Source organism: Doryrhamphus excisus, linkage group LG6 (genome assembly GCF_037039965.1).
Source record: "Doryrhamphus excisus strain RoL-2023G ecotype Guam linkage group LG6, RoL_Dexc_Guam_v1.1, whole genome shotgun sequence".
Taxonomy (NCBI): domain Eukaryota; kingdom Metazoa; phylum Chordata; class Actinopteri; order Syngnathiformes; family Syngnathidae; genus Doryrhamphus; species Doryrhamphus excisus.
The window spans coordinates 11,843,614-11,864,604 of record NC_136362.1 but is presented as its reverse complement, the minus strand read 5'-3'; the positions used below and the strand labels follow the sequence as shown (position 1 = coordinate 11,864,604).

Genomic DNA, 20,991 nt, shown 5'->3' with positions numbered 1-20,991 from the left:
CACCAATGTAGGCAGGCTACCCAACACAGGTGCTCAGACTGGCTCCTATGAAAGGTTTAATTGTTCTTCCAACCAAAACATATACTTTTCACAACCATCGCATGCTTTAAAAACACCCAATTAATGTCCTTTTAAAGTTGTTTTTCTAGTCGTGGGTTCCTCTGTGCCCGGGGTTGCAGACACTGAAGTGTCCATGATGATGACGTCAGCAATGTATCATTTCCACTATGGCTATGATATTCTTTTTACATGTTAGTTTGGGTTTTTGGCGGTCGAGTGGTTAGCGCGCAGACCTCACAGCTAGGAAACCAGGGCCATCTCTGTGTGGAGTTTGTATGTTTTCCCCCGTGCAAAAAAACATGCTAGGTTAATTGGCGACTCCAAATTGTCCATAGGTATGAATGTGAGTGTGAATGCTTGTTTGTCGACATGTGCCCTGTGATTGGCTGGCGACCAGTACAGGGTGTACCCGGCCTCTCGCCTGAAGACAGCTGGGATAGGCTCCAGCACCCTCCGCGACCCTTGTGAGGATAAGCGATAGAAAATGAATGAATGAATGAATGTTAGTTTGTGATTTTTGGGCTGCACGGCGGAGGAGTGGTTAGCGCGCAGACCTCACAGCTAGGAAACCAGGGTTCAATTCCACCCTCGGCCATCTCTGTGTGGAGTTTGCATGTTCTCCCCCGTGCAAAAAAACATGCTATTTGTAGCGTGCTGGGCCCTGTGATTGGCTGGCGACCAGTCCAGGGTGTACCCCGCCTTTTGCCTGAAGACAGCTGGGATAGGCTCCAGCACCCCCGTGACACTCGTGAGGAAAAGCGGTCGAAAATGAATGAATGAATGAGTTATTTTAAAATTAAATAATTAAATAATAATAAAAAATAATAATATAAGTAATAAAAATACAATTATAAAATAAAAAAAAAATAATCTCTGCATAAAACTTATTTTCACAATTTTTGAGGCTCATCTCTGGACTAGCCTGACCTTCTTTCTTAACAGGTCTTACAATGTTTCAGTCATTGCCTACCTGTCAGACGCCTGTTGCTTAGGGGTTTCTTTCTTCTTTAAGATATTCCAAATGGTTGTAGTGACTATGACCATTAGTTGCACAATGGATCTTTCAATTACCCAATTACTTGTTTTTCACCCATAGACAGATCTCTGGTTTTCATGTTGTCATGAGTGACAGATGCGTACAGGGAAGTGTTGAAGCGGTATTCCTTTTATTTCATTTTTTTGTTTTTTTTTTGAGCTGGGGTATTCCTGCCTTGCATAAAGTCACACAAAAGCGGTCGTAAAAGAGTAGTATAAATAAGTTAACCCCTGTTCATAATGAACCCATTCCATTCCAAACACATTCCATTTTCATTCTTTTATCATTACAGGTGGTCCGAAGGGTACAATCTCTTTATTGCTAAAACAAAACAAGCTACTGTTGACGACAACATCAGCAAACTCAACCGTCCTCCCTTTAACACTACACATACCTACCAGGTCGCTACAGTATCCTTGAGCAACCATGTTTTTTATTGAATGAATTTTGAATTATTGGATTAAAATAACTTATTGAATTGGACCTGTTTTTAAAACTTCCTAATCAACAGCCACTCCTCCGTAACTGTTACAAAATACTTCCCATAAATCCTGATAGTTTCCGACCAGCAGTTTGCACATCTGTGTTGTGTTCCACCAGAGTACTCTGCTGCCTAGTTAACCTGTCCGTTTATGGCCCGTGGCACAGAGAGTCACAGTATTCCACAGTGTTTTCACCACGAAATGTGTGTTTTCTTATATAACATTACGGTGGCTGTAAAAATGTGACTCCAGTCTGTCTGTTTGCCTCCAAAAAGTACAGATCACAACCTGAATACTGATGTAATACTTTGCTGAGATACCCAAAACATGTGCTGAGTATATGTTTAACCAGGATATCCATTTAGACAAAATACACTGAAACCCTCCGAGAGGTCATACAGCAGTTAGGATTTTTATGAGTTATGGCATTACTATTTTCTGACACTCTCCTCAGACGGATTGTGATGGTTTACTGATTTTAAACAAATGTTATGATATATTTGTTTTCCGGTTATGTTGCTAGTTTGCTCACAGTTTTTGTTCACATGGCAAAAATAATCTGCAAAAATAATTTGGTAGACTGGCCTTAATTAATTTAATTAAAACTAAAATTGATAAAATATATCTACAATTTATTTACATTAAAAGCATTCATTCATTCATTTTCTACCGCTTATCCTCACGAGGGTGGCGGGGATGCCTGAGCCTATCCCAGTTGTCTTCGGGACTGGTCGTCAGCCGATAACAAGGCACATATAGACAAACAACCATTTTAAAGTTTTTCCATAATGCATTTCAGCTGAGTGGCATAGAAAGTACATAGATGGCACTGCAATATTGCCTCTGTCCACCAGAGCAGCTGAGAGGGAGGCTGACATCATTGCAGCACAATGAATGTGTCGCTCAGACAAAATTCATTCATTCATTCATTCATTTTCTCCTACTTATTCTTACGAAGGTCGTGGGGGTTGCTGGAGCCTATCCCAGCTGTCTTTGGGCGAGAGGCCGTGTACACCCTGGACTGGTGGCCAGCCAATCACAGGGCACATATAGACAAACAACCATTCACACTCACATTCATACCTATGGACAATTTGGAGTCGCCAATTAACCTAGCATGTTTTTGGAATGTGGGAGGAAACCGGAGTACCCGGAGAAATCCCACTCATATACGGGGAGAACATGCAAACTCCACACAGAGATGGCCTCGGGTGGAATTGAACTCGGGTCTTCTTGCGGCCAGTATTGTGGCCAGTTCCTGTGCAAATTAGTATTAGTATAAATTAGTATTTTCTAGTCATCAGACTAAAGTCCGAGTCAAGTCCCGAGTCATTGATGCCATCAAAATTTGGACTCAAATCCTGTCGTTTTTATACATACTTTATTTACATAACCACAAATATCTGTTGTGATGTGATTAGTACAAGTAGAATGTCACAAATACTTGACACCGGAGCCTTTTATTATGCTCTCCTGTGTTTCCTCAATGTACACTAATATATTGTAGACTAGTATTGATAAAACAACAAACCTGTTGATGACTTCCAGTATGAATGAAGTAGTACCTGGATGTCCATGTGGCTTCCCCATTGAATGACACAGCATTTCCATCCAATTGAGTGGCGGTATTGTAAAGGATTTTATGGGTGAGGTTTAACAACTTTACTAAGAAAAGTAGAAAACATTAGCGCTTGACAGAATGTATTGTGGTTTCTGGTATAATCCTCACTGACGACAGCTGTGTGATGTAATTGTTTTCACCCTTTTGGTTAATACGATGATACCAGATGGAGGAGGAGGTGAAGCCGTCAATATTATGGTGGCAGTTACTTCAAAAACCTGCTAAAAAGATACTTGGCATTATGTGTGCTTCATTAAGGATTTACCTTTCATCATTTTGTACAAATAATGTATTATATAACATTATGCAATGGGGAAACATTACCATTGAAGAAAAACAGAACAGATGAGGAAAACGGAATGACAACTCAATCACGGCAGACACGGAAAATAAAATGCCCATTTTGTCTACAGTTGGACTTCCAAAGTGGAATACCGTCAGTTCTGTCACGCTACTTGACTCCAAGTTTCTTTCTTGTGAATTCAAAATATAATGTATTATGTCTTGTGTTTCAGGTTCAAACTGTCAACATCTTAAAAAGGGTCTCCGAAGCAGGTTTTTTTTCTTAGCCGTCAGCATATTTTTCAAAAATACAATTAAACACTTCATAAAAAGTTGACATTTTAAAGATACTATGAATATACTATGAAATACTATGAAAAACCATCAAAAGGATGAATAAAGGTTTTGTGGAAATTAAGTTGGGGGAATAGTTATAATATTATGAGAATAAACCCATAATAATATATGAAGAAAATTTAGAAGGTGAAAGTTAAAATAGTTTAAACAAAACCCAGCAGAAATGCAAAACCTAGATGTGATTTTATGTGAAAAACTAAAATATTAAGTAATTTTTAAATATATATTAAATATATTCTAATATTATATATAATATATAAAAAATATTCCAACAAGAAAAAAAGAGCACCCTTTGAATAAACTTGTAATAGATTTAAGAAAAATAATGTCATACAGCAAAAAAATGAAACTGTTTATAATTAAGGGAGACAAAAAATCCGACCCCCTCAGTAAAACATATCATAACTGAGATGAATTGAGATCTATCAGTCTTGAAAGGTTTATAAAGCCATTTCTAAAGCTTTGGGACTCCAGCAAACCACAGTAAGAGCCATTATCCACAAATGGCAAAAACATGGAAGAATGGTTAACCTTCCCTGGAGTGGCCGGCCAACCAAAATGACCCCAAGAGCGCAGCGACGACTCATCCAAGAGGTCACAAAAGACCCCACAAACAACATCAAAAGACCTGCAACCCTCAAACAGCTTGATCCTTAGGGGTTTTCTACTTTGGAGGTTCCACTGTATTTTTAGTTAGGCAAAAATGGATCATTTACGGGAAAAAAACACACACTAGCTCCATTTTTCCAGGCATACATGAAGACATCGTATTAGAAACAGCCACATCACCAGACATGCTTTTAAAGGTGTGAAAGTTGCATAACAAGCCTTTCAATGGGTGCCAATCTGGATTATTAGTTTTCAGTCAGTTGTCAAGCACACAGTGTTCACTCGTAACAGCACCTCTCCCACTGGACCAACAATAGTCCACTTCTGTTTGGCTTTAAGATGGGTGAGCTATTACTTTTTTCAGCCCAACACAATGATACCTCTGTTTCTAAATGTTTGTTTTGCAGTTGATGTTTGCTAAATACAAGGATGAAGAGTTTTGAACCAGTCATGATGTGCTATATATATCACTATATTGACACTTACTATGGTACCCATTATGTCATTGGATGGTCATAGGAAAGCAGGAAGTGAACAAATGTAACAGTTACTGATTGTAAAAGTACTAGATGGAGGGGTAGGATTTAATAAGCTTTGCTTCTTCCTACTTCTTTTGGACATGTGGAACGGTGATCTGATTATGTGATGCATTCAATTGTAATCTGATGCATGTTCAAATGAAATAAAACCATTACCATTACCATAAATGGTGTGATGAAAACTGACATATACGAAAAACGAGGCGATTTTTCTCATAGAAAATAATGTGAATCTATCTCATCCATTCCAGACATCTAAATATTAACAAAAAAATAATTTTTCATTCATTCATTCATTTTCTACCGCTTTTCCTCACGGGGGTCGCGGGGGGTGCTGGAGCCTATCCCAGCTGTCTTTGGGTGAGAGGCGGGGTACACCCTGGACTGGTCGCCAGCCAATCACAGGGCACATATAGACAAACAACCATTCACACTCACATTCATACCTATGGACAATTTGTCGCCAATTAACCTAGCATGTTTTTGGAATGTGGGAGGAAACCGGAGTACCCGTAGAAAACCCACACATGCACGAAGAGAACATGCAAACTCCACACAGAGATGGTTGAGGGTGGAATTGAACCCTGGTCTCCTAGCTGTGAGGTCTGCGCGCTAACCACTCGCCCACCGTGCCGCCAAAAATAAATTTTATTGAGAATAATTATATTTTTACATGCAGAAAACCAGGGGAAAAACAGTTCTTTGAGTCACGTCATTGATTCGGCCCTGAAGGTCTGACTCAAACCAAAACGTACTCTAATCAAAGCAAATGTTCCTTTAGGAAATAATGTAAATCCAGTGAGTCCGTTCCAAACACCCAATGCAAAAATAATGACAAATAAATGGACAAATGAACATTTAACGAGGTTTGTTGGGAACCTCCTAGTTTTGTTGGGAACCCCAACTTGCCCCAACTGTTTTGTTTGGGCACTATATATTGAAGAACGAGTGCAACATCGAGTGCAAAAACTGAGGCCAATTTAAAAAAAAAAGAATCAGATGAAAAAAGGGGCATACAAAAGCTGAATTTGTGTATTTTACACTGCATGATGTTAACTATATGGTGTTTTTGACAGCAAAGTCATCACAGTACACACTCTGCCCTTCTCCTTGACATTATAGCACGCTATCGTTACAGTGCCTCACACTCCTGGTATGTGCACAGTGTAAAAGTACAGGTTTACAGGGTTCTTCTATAGCTCCAACACAGACTGTAATTCCATCTAAACGTTAGTGTGTTGTGTAGGGTGAGAGCTGGCTGTTTAAGGCTCTGCGTTACATAACGGGGGCCACTATTTTTCCCTTATTGACGACAGTTTAACAGCAGGGTTTTTTCAGCAGCTATGTTGTCAGAATTGCCTGCCAAACAGGAGAATGGATGTCTATCCATCACGTTCCCCCTGCAGACATTCAAGACACGAGCTCCAGGCAGGCTTGCATAACTCTATAACTCCTGCTTTTATTATGGCATGAGAGGCGGCCAGCAAACGCTGCTTTTTTGCACAACGTATAGTAAAGATAATGGCAATGTTACTGATGATGCCTCATTTTGGCGTTAAATTAATAAAAAAATTCATAGTAAATATTTATATTTAATTATATTATTATTAATAATAATATTTATTATATTAAATATATATTAAATATGTAATTATTTAATAGAAATGTAAACCTAAAAAGGCAATAAAATAATACAAACAAAAAATTTAAATAATAAACATAGAGTAAATGAATTATTGGCTATTAACTTAATAGTAACTTTAATTTATTTTTTGAAATACAAAAAAAATACAGTAAAAATGTATCAAATTAATGCTGCATAATGAAAATTTATTAAATTATTTCTACATTTTTATTATTACTCTATTAGCTCATTCAACACAAGCCATTTTTCAAAAGACAACCCTTGTTTCTACCCTTTTCTGTTCTTTAGTAATCAGCAGTAGAACATAGGTAAGTTTCAGGAAAATATCAGTTCCTAACTAAAAAAAATGGAGAAAAGTAGCTTTTTGTGAAAGTTAAATTTTAAGCATAACTTTCACTTTGACAAAAAAATATTTTTCGCTTATGTGACAGCTCAAATATCAAAACAATAGCTTTATTTTCTATGGGAAGATTGATTTTTTTCCTATTCATCCAGAATAAGAGTGGACAGGCCACGGAAGTTGGGCTCAGCGTCTCTGTTGTAGTTCTTGATTGTCTTGATGGCTTTTTCTTGACTTTTTCAGTGAGACACATGTACAGTAAAGGCCTGTTCCCATATAGTGATTATTCCACAGAGAGTTAAGCTTTCTATCCATGTGCAAAATAGTTTCCTGAGGTCATTTGTGGGCTTTGACATGGGTGAAAGACAAGAGCACTCGTGCAAACACACATGCGGCAATGACACATGCTTATGGGCTGTGCAATAATGGGAAGGTGCCCAGGGACCAACTTGTTCATAACGACCCCCACCGGGTACTTCTTTGACCTGAAGTCGGAATTTGTTCTCCGTCTGTCAACTAACTAGTAAACATAAGCCGGCAGTAGCTTTATAGTTTTAATGACCTCGATCATTCTGAGTTTGTCGAATGAAACAGGAAGTTGGCCATTACCTAACCATACCATTCTACGTCTAGATCAGGAGTCTCAAACTCAATTTACCTGGGGGCCACTGGAGCTAGGGTCTGGGCGAGACTGGGCCGCATCATGTTTTCCAAAAAAACAAAAAAAAAAAAAAACGCATTTATTAAAAACAGAAAAATGAATTAACTTTGCTTTGGTTTTGATTTTCTACAATAAAAGCTCTGATAAAACATTCCACTGTTCTCAAATATCTTACTTTTTATTTTTCTACACAAAATAAGATGAAAAATAAATAAACAAATCAAGAATAAAGAAAATCAATCAATCAGTAATAAATAAATAAATATAATAATAACAATAAAACGGCAAATAATAAAAACCACATATAGTTGGTGGGTAGACAAATTATTTTTTTCAGATTAAAATGAACAAAGCATTATTAGAGCCCTGTAGACATGACAAAACACGACTATAGTCACATTTATACTTTTTTTATTTACAACATATTGCGCAACTGCAGGGTCTTGAGACACATGCTAACTCGCAAACTAGAGAGCTAGCGACCTACACGGTAGCCTTCAAGTTATTTCCTTTAAACTTAAATAGCCAAAAACTTACCACTTCCACACGGATAGGGAGGATAACTATTAACAGTTATTTAACCTTTAACATGAATATTAATCAAAAGTAATAATTTTTTTCTGGGTACATGATACCATACAGCATCCATATCAAACTTGCGCGGGCCGCACTAACATTAAACTTTAATATCAAGGTGGGGGCCTCAAACCACGGCCGCGTGTTTGAGACCCCTGGTCTAGATAGATACCTAGGTTGATACTGTAGATAGGAGGCCCTCTTGAGTCACTTAGTATCTCATTCCAAGCGTGTGACGCAGTCAGGACCGTTCATTTATATTTTTAAACCTCTAACGTTGACCTGGGGACCTGCTCTGATGTCACCCCACATACCCCAGGAAACAGGAGATGAGTCGGGACGGTGTTGGACTGATGCAGATGTCATTGGATATGGTTGCTCAGAATCTTGCTCTGAAGAATCCACCTATCCAGAAAGTTCTAATTAAAAAAATTATTGATAATCAATAGTCAAAACAAAATGGTAGTACAATTTCAGTACAATTTCAGTGATTCTGCATCCGGACTCAGTGTGCCCTTGAACTCCCGGTTCTGTTCTTTGCCTGTATGTGTTCATTTAACACAAACATGTTTTTTCTGGTATACCCCAGGGCTCTGCCTTAGGTCCCCTTTTTCATGATGTTAGATGTGTTTAAAAAGTCTGGCTTTCACTTGATTCAGATATTAAGAACAGTTGAAAATGAGCAAGGATTTACAATTTGCATTTTCACAAAGTGAAATAGGCTGTTTATCAGCCAATCACAGGGCACATATAGACAAACAACCATTCACACTCACATTCATACCTATGGACAATTTCATTCATTCATTCATTTTCTACCGCTTATCCTCACGAGGGTCACAGGGGGTGCTGGAGCCTATCCCAGCTGTCTTCGGGCGAGAGGTGGGGTACACCCTGGACTGGTCGCCAGCCAATCACAGGGCACATATAGACAAACAACCATTCACACTCACATTCATACCTATGGACAATTTGGAGTCGCCAATTAACCTAGTATGTTTTTGGAATGTGGGAGGAAACCGGAATCCCCGGAGAAAACCCAGGTCTTCCCGATCTCCTGACTGGCTTACATGCTAGTGTTTAAAAAAAAAAAAAAAATAATTAAAAAACATTTTGATCCTTAGGTTTGGTGATTCAGCACCCCAAGCGTCAATAATGGCCAGGTAACACTGACCAATAAGACGCCCCTGCACAACCTGAATCAGTGACATTCTTTTGGCTCTACCACTTAAATTTTTTGTCACATAATCCTCACAGAAAGGAATCCAAAAATCCATGTTTTTGCCAAGATTTGGGCTTTTAAAGGCTGTGGTCTTAAACTTTTGATCAGTTGATGAACTACCTATTCCACACTAATGCTTGTTTGTTGTAAATTGCTTACTTTCAACATGTTTGTCTCAGTCCCATTCATTTTTGCATGTAGCTCTACTTTAAAACTTCTTTTTTTTATCATGAGTTACCTTTTTATGTAAAACTTTGGTTGCTGATTCTATATATGTATTCCGGTTTTGTTTTCCTTTGCTTTGGATACTGAAATATAATATTCTACAATCTCCATATAATAATATTATGAAAACTGACTATAGTGGGGAGAAAAATAGCAAAGACTGAGTTTCTTTGCAGCTTTTCAGCATATACAAAATAACAAATTGACCCTTGCATCCTTTCTTTTTTCAGTATTTGGTTTGGACAACCCTACTTGCTGTTTTTCTTTTCTAATTCTTGATTGGTTGTATTGAGATGCATGCACCACAATTGTTTTAGTCTCCACTGCCCCCTAGTGTTATCCCAGCTCACTACATGTCCCTGCTATTTCACGACAGCAATGAAAATGCCAGTTTAAATCGATACGTTTTCGCTACCTTTTGCAAACCAGGTTGAAACATGGATCAACGGAACCAACTCTCAAACAATGTCGTTATAAAGGAAGGATCAAACCAGGGAAGGTTGATCCAAGGAGACGTCCGTATCTCCTGGTATATGCCCAGTGTCGCGGCGATGCGCAGCCGTGCCGCATGACTCACAAGCCAACGTAGCGCGGATGTAAACAGGGGGCGGGCTCAGGTAAGACCTAACCTGTACCCGCACACCCAATCACGAGCCGCCTCAGTGCTCCTCCGCTCCCTTTGCCGCGTTTCTGATTGGCTGAGAGCGGCGTCGATATGCTGCAGAGAGAGGCGACACTGTGCGAGTCAAGCAACGAGAGAGAGAGAGAAGGGTAAAATGATTCATCTGTCAACGGTGAATTTGTGCTCGGAATGAGAGCCCGTTGACTGACATCCGGTCCGAGCGTTGACGACGCACACTCAGGAGCGGCATTAATGCGCAGGAGGTGCACATTTACGCATTGTTGTGCCGCCCGTAAGCAGGTGGCGCTGCTTGTGTAATCGTGTCTTTGCCTGATCCGAGCGTCCTTTCAGCACTGGACAGCGACCAGGACCACCGCGCAGCACCGAGGAGGTCCTGAGGCGGGGTAGGAGGACCCTTATTGATTGCATGGAAGATATTTTTTTGCAGGTTATGCTGGGTTTATGGTTTGTTTTGCATGCATGCATATGATTGGTGTAAAGATGGTGAGATGCATCCACCAAATGCCCTTGAATCGACAGGCCTCCTGTTTCATGTGTGTGTGTGTGTAGGAGAGAGGGGGGAGGTGATGGTGGTGGTGGGAAGCAACTGCGCAATTGTCTGTCCCTGTCTGTTCATATCTCTCTTTTCTACACCTCTCTCTCTCTCTCTCTCTTGCAGTCCCTTCCACTGCCAGTCCGGCCCTCTCTTGGCTTGGGGCAATGCGCGTCTAGATGACTTCACTACATCAACAAGCACCGCGGTATCCTGGACTAATATAGCAGCACCACATCCCCTCCTCTTCTCTCTCTCTTTCTCTCTTTCTCGCTCTTTTTCAGTCTCCCTCTGCCTGCCATTCTCTCTCTCTCTCTCTCTCTTTCTCGCTCCAATCCCTGATCCCTCCTTCCAAAGGCACCATGGGAAACCGTGGCATGGAGGAGCTGATCCCGCTGGTCAACAAGCTGCAGGATGCATTCAGCTCCATAGGACAAGCGTGCAACCTGGACCTGCCGCAGATCGCAGTGGTCGGCGGTCAGAGTGCAGGAAAAAGCTCTGTGCTGGAGAACTTTGTGGGCAGGTAATATTGACCACCGCAAATAGGATAATCCCTTAACCATGAGCACGGCATAAGAAGCCTATGGGGCCAATCTCTTAGTGCAAAGGGTTCAAAGCATTTCTTGTCACATTATCATGAGCAGAGACCTCCTGATTTGACTTGTGTAGTGTTTAACACACATACACTCGGCCCAATCCTTGTGCATGGATAGCGTATTTAGGTTACAGCAGCGCTTTGGGGACGTCACCCCAATCTGCATCCATACAGCCAGGCACTTTTCTGTCATTGCAGGAGAGCATCCTTTTAAAAAAAATCATGTCAGATGTCTTGTGGAACACATACACATTGATACACTTTATACTTGACAGAAAATTGCACTTAAATTTTATTTTTTTTTAACATAAGTCGGTCTTTTCTGTGCGTTCTAAAGATATATAAACAGATAAAAAAGACACAGCCAAGAATGCACATAATGGGAATCACCAGCCCACTATTAAAACACATCCAAAAATATTTTATATACATGCCGTAACCAGGCTGCACAGCGGTCGAGTGGTTAGCACGCAGACCTCACAGCTAGGAGACCATGGTTCAATTCCACCCTCAGCCATCTCTGTGTAGAGTTTGCATGGTCTTCCCGTGCATGCGTGGGTTTTCTCCGGGTACTCCGGTATCCTCCCACATTCCAAAAACATGCTAGGTTAATTGGCAACTCCAAATTGTCCATAGGTATGAATGTGAGTGTGAATGGTTGTTTGTCTATATGTGCCCTGTGATTGGCTGGCGACTAGTCCAGGGTGTACCCGAAGATAGCTAGGATAGGCTCCAGCACCCCCGCAGCCCTTGTGAGGATAAGCGGTAGAAAATGAATGAATGAATGAATGCTGTAACTACAGGATTTGACACGTTTTGGTGATTTTAAGCATTACTGCAACTTCCCGGGTTTATTGATTTCACAAAACAATACGTAGCATACATTTTTACCATACTCGAAAAATACAGCCACTCCGATATGTAACGTTACCATTAGGTCGGGGCCTGACACGTTGTGAGCATGGCGCTGATGTAATTTGAGCGAGTGTGTGGTGAAGTTAGTGACTAGCCGGCTAGTCGCTAGCTGGTGTGGTGTGGTGTGGTGAGGTGTCCCAGGGTCAGTAAAGTGGTTCGTTGGCGTAGCAATGTTAACTAGAAAAGCACTCAAGAGAGAACAGACCTCCGCCAAACGCTACAGTTATGGTGATTTACATCATAAATATTAGTATTACATGTATTTTATCCCTTGACCATAGAAAAATACCATTATAAATTGGATTCATAATGACATCAACAGGCGGCACGGCGGTCGTGTGTTTAGCGCGCAGACCTCACAGCTAGGAGACCAGGGTTCAATTCCACCCTCGGCCATCTCTGTGTGGAGTTTGCATGTTCTCCCCGTGCATGCGTGGGTTTTCTCCGGGTACTCCGGTTTCCTCCCACATTCCAAAAACATGCTAGGTTAATTGGTGACTCCAAATTGTCCATAGGTATGAATGTGAGTGTGAATGGTTGTTTGTCTATATGTGCCCTGTGATTGGCTGGCCACCAGTCCAGGGTGTACCCCGCCCCTCGCCTGAAGACAGCTGGGATAGGCTCCAGCACCCCCGCAACCCTTGTGAGGAAAAGCGGTAGAAAATGAATCAATGAATGAATTACATCAATATTACTTCAGTAGTTATTCCCAAAAATATAGATCTAGGACTAGCAAAATTTAAAAATATTCACATTTGAGAGGCTGAATTTGGAGGATAATTACTTTTTTAAATCAATTATATGGATAATTGATTAATCATTGATTAATCAATGAAATGTTGCAGCTGCTGTATTTCATTAGATACATATGACATGCAAGTGTGCAGTTCCAGATGGACTTTTGTCTTGTTCCTGTAGAATTGTCATGAAGCTGAGTAACAGTCCATCTGTGCAGACTTGACACCAAAGACACCGAATGTATTGGAAGGGTTTTTTTTTCTAACTCCTCCCACTTGCGACACTGGCCAGTTCCGCTCACAATGTGCAAAAAGACCGAGAAGTTTTTGTCGCCCAGAGAAACTGGGCCACATGCCAGTTTTCTAACATAATAAGAGCCCAGACATCCAAGGTATCAAGTGTCTTGCTGAGGAAGCTGAAGTATGTCTCCTCCACACCTGAACCCAAATAGACAAACAACCATTCACACTCACATTCATACCTATGGACAATTTGGAGTCGCCAATTAACCTAGCATGTTTTTGGAATGTGGGAGGAAACCGGAGTACCCGGAGAAAACCCACGCATGCACGGGGAGAACATGCAAACTCCACACAGAGATGGCCGAGGGTGGAATTGAACTCGGGTCTCCTTGCTGTGAGCTCTGTGTGCTAACCACTCGACCGCCGTGCAGCCCTAAAGTAGAAATAGTAAAAGAAAAAAGTTGGAATCAAACAAGAAAAGTCATCATTTAACAAGAATAAAGTCAAAATATTACGACAAAAAATATTAGTAGTAAAAAGCTGAAATATTCTACAAAAAAGATGTAATATTATAAGAAACAAATAAGGGAATAAAGTCATATTGTTAAGAGAAAAAAGGCACATGCTAACAAGAAAATAGTCACAATTTTATGAGAATCAACATAATATTATGAAGAAAAATAATGTAATTTTGTGACACAGAGTTGAAATATAAAAAATATATATATTTGTAATAATAATAATATTTTTTGCCGTAGTCTTAATATTATGAGGAACAAACAAAAAAATGTTGTAATCTTTGGAAAATTAGGGTGCGGAAAAAGTATCAAAATATTCTGACTATAAAGAAGAAAATTTACTATAAACAACAGTATACATGTGAAAAAAACAGCGGCAATTTTACGAGAATAAAGTAAAAATATTAAGGGAAATAAATAATAAATAATAAATAATAAATAATAAATAATAAATAATAAATAATAAATAATAAATAATAAATAATAAATAATAAATAATAAATAATAAATAAATGATAAATAATATCAAAGTGGCAAAGTTACATCCTTTCATTTTTCACTATGTGGCCCTGAGTGGAAAAAGTTTGGACACCCCTGACTTTATTTTGAATGTTCATCAGGTCAGATCACCAAGAGAGATGACTATTCTTTACCACATTTTTGAGAAACATTGCTACATTGTTTACCATTGGATTACCATTGTTTTAATGTGATGAATCCTTATTGTTTTCCCTCAGGGATTTTCTGCCCCGTGGATCTGGTATTGTCACCCGCAGGCCCCTGGTTCTGCAGCTTATCAGCGCCAGTGCAGGTGGGTGACCGCACATTTACACACCCACGCACGCTGCTGGCGCACACACAAAAAACACAAACGCATCCCCCAAATGGCACTGTTTGCATTTCCTGCTCCCACTCTCTACTGCATCCTCTCCACTTTTACATTTTTGCAGAATGGGCTGAATTCCTCCACTGCAAAGGGAAGAAGTTCACAGATTTTGATGAGGTACGCCAGGAGATCGAAGCCGAAACAGACCGTGTGACTGGTGCCAACAAAGGCATATCACCTGTCCCCATCAACCTCCGTGTTTATTCCCCAAACGGTGAGAAACCAGACTTCTTTCCGTTTTCATGCTAGCAGTAAAATGACATTAGAGCTTGTGAGTCGTGCTCGTCTTTTTAAAGATACTATTTTGCAGCCAATGAATGCAAAGATGGTGATAGAAGATAGACTACTTGAACTACTACATGAATAAAACTCTAATTGTTATTGATTGTTATTCATTACTCATTTTGCACATCGTTTCTAAATGGATTTCTTGCTTTAAATCTTACACTGCTGCAAAATCTGCTCTAAATGGGCATTTGATTCTTTCTTTCTTCTATGACCAAAATATGGTCACTGCAAACACAAAGATAATGGTCATGGTCATGGTTTTATTTCATTTCAACATGCATCAGATTACAATTGAATGCATCACATAATCAGTTCACAGTTCCACATGTCCAAAAGGAGTAGGAAGAAGCAAAGCTTATTAAATCCTACCTCTCCATCTGGTACTTTTACAATCAGTAACTGTTACATTTGTTCACTTACTGCTTTCCTACTATATTTTAGTTTATTTTATTTTAATTTAGTTTATTTTAGTTTAGTTACATAATCAGTTCACAGTTCCACATGTCCAAAAGGAGTAGGAAGAAGCAAAGCTTATTAAATCCTACCCCTCCATCTGGTACTTTTACAGTCAGTAACTGTTACATTTGTTCACTTCCTGCTTTCCTAATATATTTTAGTTTAGTTTAGTTTAGTTTAGTTTAGTTTAGTTTAGTTTAGTTTAGTTTAGTTTAGTTTAGTTTAGTTTAGTTTAGTTTAGTTTAGTTTAGTTTAGTTTAGTTTAGTTTAGTTTAGTTTAGTTTAGTTTAGTTTAGTTTAGTTTAGTTACATAATCAGTTCACATTTCCACATGTCCAAAAGGAGTAGGAAGAAGCAAAGCTTATTAAATCCTACCCCTCCATCTGGTACTTTTACAATCAGTAACTGTTACATTTGTTCACTTCCTGCTTTCCATAATACAGTTTAAGGTTGTTCAAAAATTATTTTTTTTTAATTTTGTAATTTTTTGTTCCGTTCCATGTTTTGGCCAAGATAAATGAAAGGAAGGATTGTGAAAAGTGTTTGCCCCCTTCCTGATTTCTTATTGTTTTGCATGTTTGTCACACAAATGTTTCAGATCGTGAAATACATTTAAATATTAGTCAGTGACAACACAACTGAACACAAAATGCAGTTTTTGAGTGAGTGAAAGAGTGATTACCCCCTAAAGCTAATAACTGGTTGGGCCACCCTTAGCAGCAACAACTGCAATCAAGCCTTTAATAACTTGCAATAACTTGATAACTTTCAATGAGTCTCTGTGGAGGAATTTTGGCCCACTCATCTAAATTTGACTTGTTCTGAAACATGTAAGTGTGGCAAACACTGGTAGCCCAGAGCCCAGAGAGAGGCTGACGTCATTTCAGCGTCATTGTAGCATTGGATTAAATGCATTATGGGAAAACGTTATTATTTATTTGCCATGTTTGTATATTTCTTAGGTAAAAATATGAACACCCGCGACTTTTGTTTGTATCTTTATTTCAAATGGGTTTTCTTTTTTAATTATCATCATTATGTTCTTCTGCCGCCACAGTGCTGAACCTTACTCTCATCGACTTGCCGGGGATCACCAAGGTGCCGGTTGGAGACCAGCCTGTTGACATCGAGCAGCAAATCCGAGACATGATCATGCAGTTCATCGTCAGAGAGAGCTGCCTGATCCTGGCCGTCACTCCAGCCAATACCGACCTTGCCAACTCTGACGCCCTTAAACTAGCAAAGGATGTTGATCCCCAAGGTAAGACAAGGATAGATATTTAAAAAAAAAGACATAAAATGAAATAATCCATAACAAGATGATAAATAACATCCTGCTGTCAGAATAGTAATTGGTGCCTGACCTTGTGGTTTGACCTCTGATAAATCCAGGCACAACATTTCTCTGAATTGATTGATCAAATTTGACTTCCTCATTAGCCATGATTAGGCAAAGGAGCAAGGAATAGAGACAGGTGGCACAAGACAGATGTTGTACAGTGCTGGAGACGTAATGGTGGAGATAGTTTGACCTTCAGACAGCAGAGAGGGACGCAGGAGAGGACGAATGAAGCAACGCTAAACGAGGAATGAATCATTGTGGTGAGGGAGGACAGGAAAGAGGAGATGCTGACTGCCAAGAGGACTGGAAGAAACGGAAACTAGTTGCCTGGAAAGATGCAGGAGCATTTTGCATTGATTCTGTGGACTGTATGGCTTATGGGAGATGTTGGTGTATATGTGTATATGTGAGACTAATATACAATATAATTCTGTGCCATCTCTGATGATGTTATGCAGATCATGTGTGGCTGAAGAATGGGAGCGTTAGGAAAGAAAACGAGTGAGAATGCAGAGTAAAATCTTCGTGCAGGTTGCTCATTCATTCATTTTTTACTGCTTTTCCTCATGGGGGGGGCTGGAGCCTATCCCAGCTGTCTTTGGGAGAGAGGTGGGGTACACCCAGGACTGGTGGCCAGCCAATCACAGGGCACATATAGACAAACAACCATTCACACTCACATTCATACCTATGGACAATTTGGAGTGGCCAATTAACCTAGCATGTTTTTGGAATGTGGGAGGAAACCGGAGTACCCGGAGAAAACCCACGCATGCACGGGGAGAACATGCAAACTCCACAAGGGTGGAATTGAGCCCTGGTCTCCTAGCTGTGAGGTCTACACGCTAACCACTCGACCGCCGTGCCGCCGCAGGTTGCTCATGAAGAGGATAAAAAGAAAGAGAAGAGGATAGTTCTAAAAAAAAGTTGTCCCAACCGAAAAGCTCTTGGCCTTACGCTTTATTTGTACTGGCTCTCCCTGGTGGACAAAAGCAGCATTGCACAGCCATTAACCGTTTTCTATGTTTTCTACGCTCCTCCAATGAAATGTTTTTTTTCCCCATCAAACCCATATTGGTACATGTTTGTATATTTCTGAGGTATCATGTTTGAGTGTTAAGTTGCTGTGTGATGACTTTAATGTTGTTTGTAAGATGAAACTGTCAGATAGTCAGACACTATTATATTGACTAATGACCTCCTCCAATGGGCTGACATGCTTGTTACATAAAGAGCAGCCTGGTTCTCACAGTGTGTGCTACAATACAGTATATGTCATTTTAAAACGCACATGTATGCCCACAAAAAATGTAATAATTTCCTGCAAATGTAGTAGTTACAGTATATTATTGTATGTGTGATTTTGTGTGTATATGGGGAGGAAGTAATCAAAAGAAATAATAAAATGTAATAATAATTTTATTAAAACAATTGCAATTATCACAATTATGTTATCTTTTTTAATTTAAAATAAATTATAATTTAATAATTAAAGTAATTATTTAATGTATTAAAATGATACTCTTTGAATAATATTTTTTCCACAAAAAAGAAAAAAATCCTCAAAATGACATCTACACCTTCGCCCTCATTAAAAGAAAAAAGAACAAACAACAACCACAAAAATCATTATTTTGTCTCATATTACATTTGTGGGAAATTATTACATATTACAGATTTTCACTTTCCCACATATGTAACAATTTCCTGCAAATGTAATAACTATTACATTTGCAGGAAATTCAGTATTACGTTTGCAGTGGGCAAATTTTATTACGTTTGTGGGAAATTTATTAAATTTGCGGGATTATTACATTCAAAGCTGCAGATTTGTATCACGTTTGTGGGCAGTTATTACGTTTGCGGGTGTAACAACAACAATGTAGATGAACTCCATCTTGGTTTTTTACTTTCTAAGTGGTGACTTCAACAATGTAGATGACAATGTGTGATGACTTGTGTCCTGTAGGTCTGAGGACTATCGGAGTGATCACTAAACTGGATTTGATGGACGAGGGCACCGATGCCCGCGACGTGCTGGAGAACAAGCTGCTGCCACTCAGAAGAGGTGTGTTGTTAGCCAAGTTCCTGCACAACACAAACTTGTTCTTGCTTCTTTTTTTTCTCTCTCTCAGACCCCCAGGATAAGTCATTATTTGTCTCAATTTGCGCTCTTGCGTCTGAGTTTGCAGGCTACATCGGCGTGGTGAACCGCAGTCAGAAGGACATTGATGGAAAGAAAGACATCAAGGCAGCTCTGGAGGCAGAGAGGAAGTTCTTTTTCTCTCATCCGTCATACAGGCACATTGGCGACAAAATGGGCACCCCACGCCTGCAGAAAGTGCTCAACCAGGTAATCACAGATTTACTATGCACTTTGCATAATTAATAAGAGGTTGACCTAGATTTTTTTTTCTCTTCCATGACACACTATGACACATCAGTGTGGGCGCTCAACACTTTTTTTTTGGCCTTTTATCCTCATCTTATCTGACGTCTTACTTTTTTTTTTACTGCGATTATGGAAAACACCAACAACACAATGTGTGAAAATGTATTCAAGTGGTAAAAGACACACACGCATGCTTAGGGACTCGTCATTACATCCGATACAAGAGCTTTTTGGTGAAACACTATGAAAGATGTTATGATTTAACAATATTAGTTTATGTTAGTAGTTTAAATTCTACGGTTAAAAGTGAGGATCTGATCATGACTGCATGTTGATATCGGCACCTCTTGGTGTAAATGTACAACTATTGCTACTACCATCTACCATCAGGCGTGTCCACGAGTGCCCCCGGGGTCATTCATATTTTTTATTGGGCCATGGCATACTCAAAACTTCAAAAAAATCGAAAAAGCAGCAGTAATTTTGTGAGAATAAAATCAAAATATTAAGAGAAAAATGTTGTAATCTCACAAGGAAAAGTTGTGATTTTATGGGAATAAAGTCATAAGAGGAGAAATAATGTCATTCTGGTAGCATAATAGTAGTAACAAAATAAAGTTGTCATTTTTGGAAAATAAGAAAAAATAAATTAGAATACCGGAATAAAGTTCTAATATCACAATAAATAAATTCATGAAGATTACTCAAAAAGAAAGCTAAAATAGTTGGAAAATTTAAGCAGAAATTGTTTTTTTTTTAATGAGAATAAAATCATCATATTCCGACGGGAAAAATACTTGCAATTTTATGAAAAGAAAGTATGGTCATTTTAGTAGCATAACTTCGAAATTCATTCATTCATTCATTCATTCATTTTCTACCACTTTTCGTCATGAGGGTCGCGGGGGGTGCTGGAGCCTATCCCAGCTGTCTTCAGGCGAGAGGCGGGGTACACCCTGGACTGGTCGCCAGCCAATCATAGGGCACATAACTTCGAAATATTGAAGGAAAAAATCAGCTGTTTTTTAATAGTAGTAACATTATGAGAAACAAAGAAAACAATAATATTGTAATTTTCGGAAAATTTGGTTGGGAAAAGGTTATAATATAAATAATATGGAATAATAGTGGGAATAAAGTCAAAATATTGTGGTAATAAAGTTGTAAAATTACAAGAATAATGGTTACAAAGCATCTTTCATTTTCACGATGTGGGCCTGGGTAGAAAACGCTGTTCTTGACTGCGCGGCCACCTTGACACCAGTGGTGCCCTCTGCTGGTGGAAAATTATAGCATCCTAACTATATTGCGGATGATGCGATCCTCTCCAAATTTGATGTGTGGTCTCGGGTCACCACTCCGTATCTGATCGCATGTATGCTGAAATTTACAACTATCATAACTACTTTCCACATGGTAGTGTTGTATCAGGAAGGGTATGAAAATGAAGCCGATGGGAAAAATACCCTAAAAAAAATTGTGTTTGTAACGTGCATTGGTGTAGAACTGCACTGCATCACACCAAGAAGGGTTTTTGATGTGGTTGTGTACATTTTTGAAATGTTGTCATAACTGTGTTGCCGTAGCAACTGACCAACCACATTCGAGATACCCTGCCAGCCTTCCGCAGTAAGCTGCAGTCCCAGCTGTTGGCTCTGGACAAGGAGGCCGAGGAATACCGGGGATACCGACCAGATGACCCATCCCGCAAAACCAAGCAGCTGTTACAGTCAGTATAAATCCTCATTTTCACCAGTAAAAGTTAAACTTCCACCATTTGAAATGGAAA

At 39.4% G+C, this 20,991-nt stretch overlaps 1 protein-coding gene across 1 annotated transcript in view; it reads left to right on the top strand.

Moving 5' to 3' along the window:
- The first annotated feature begins 10,371 nt into the window (after positions 1-10,371).
- The window catches only part of dnm3b (dynamin 3b), a 31,734-nt gene continuing 21,114 nt past the window's right edge, over positions 10,372-20,991 (top strand). The window contains exons 1-8 of the mRNA XM_058066757.2: positions 10,372-10,681; positions 10,957-11,353; positions 14,576-14,649; positions 14,789-14,938; positions 16,526-16,729; positions 18,780-18,878; positions 19,003-19,163; positions 20,789-20,931. Of these exons, the coding sequence (XP_057922740.1) occupies positions 11,193-11,353; positions 14,576-14,649; positions 14,789-14,938; positions 16,526-16,729; positions 18,780-18,878; positions 19,003-19,163; positions 20,789-20,931 (992 nt within the window). The 5' untranslated portion in view covers positions 10,372-10,681; positions 10,957-11,192. The remainder of the gene's footprint in view (positions 10,682-10,956; positions 11,354-14,575; positions 14,650-14,788; positions 14,939-16,525; positions 16,730-18,779; positions 18,879-19,002; positions 19,164-20,788; positions 20,932-20,991) is intronic.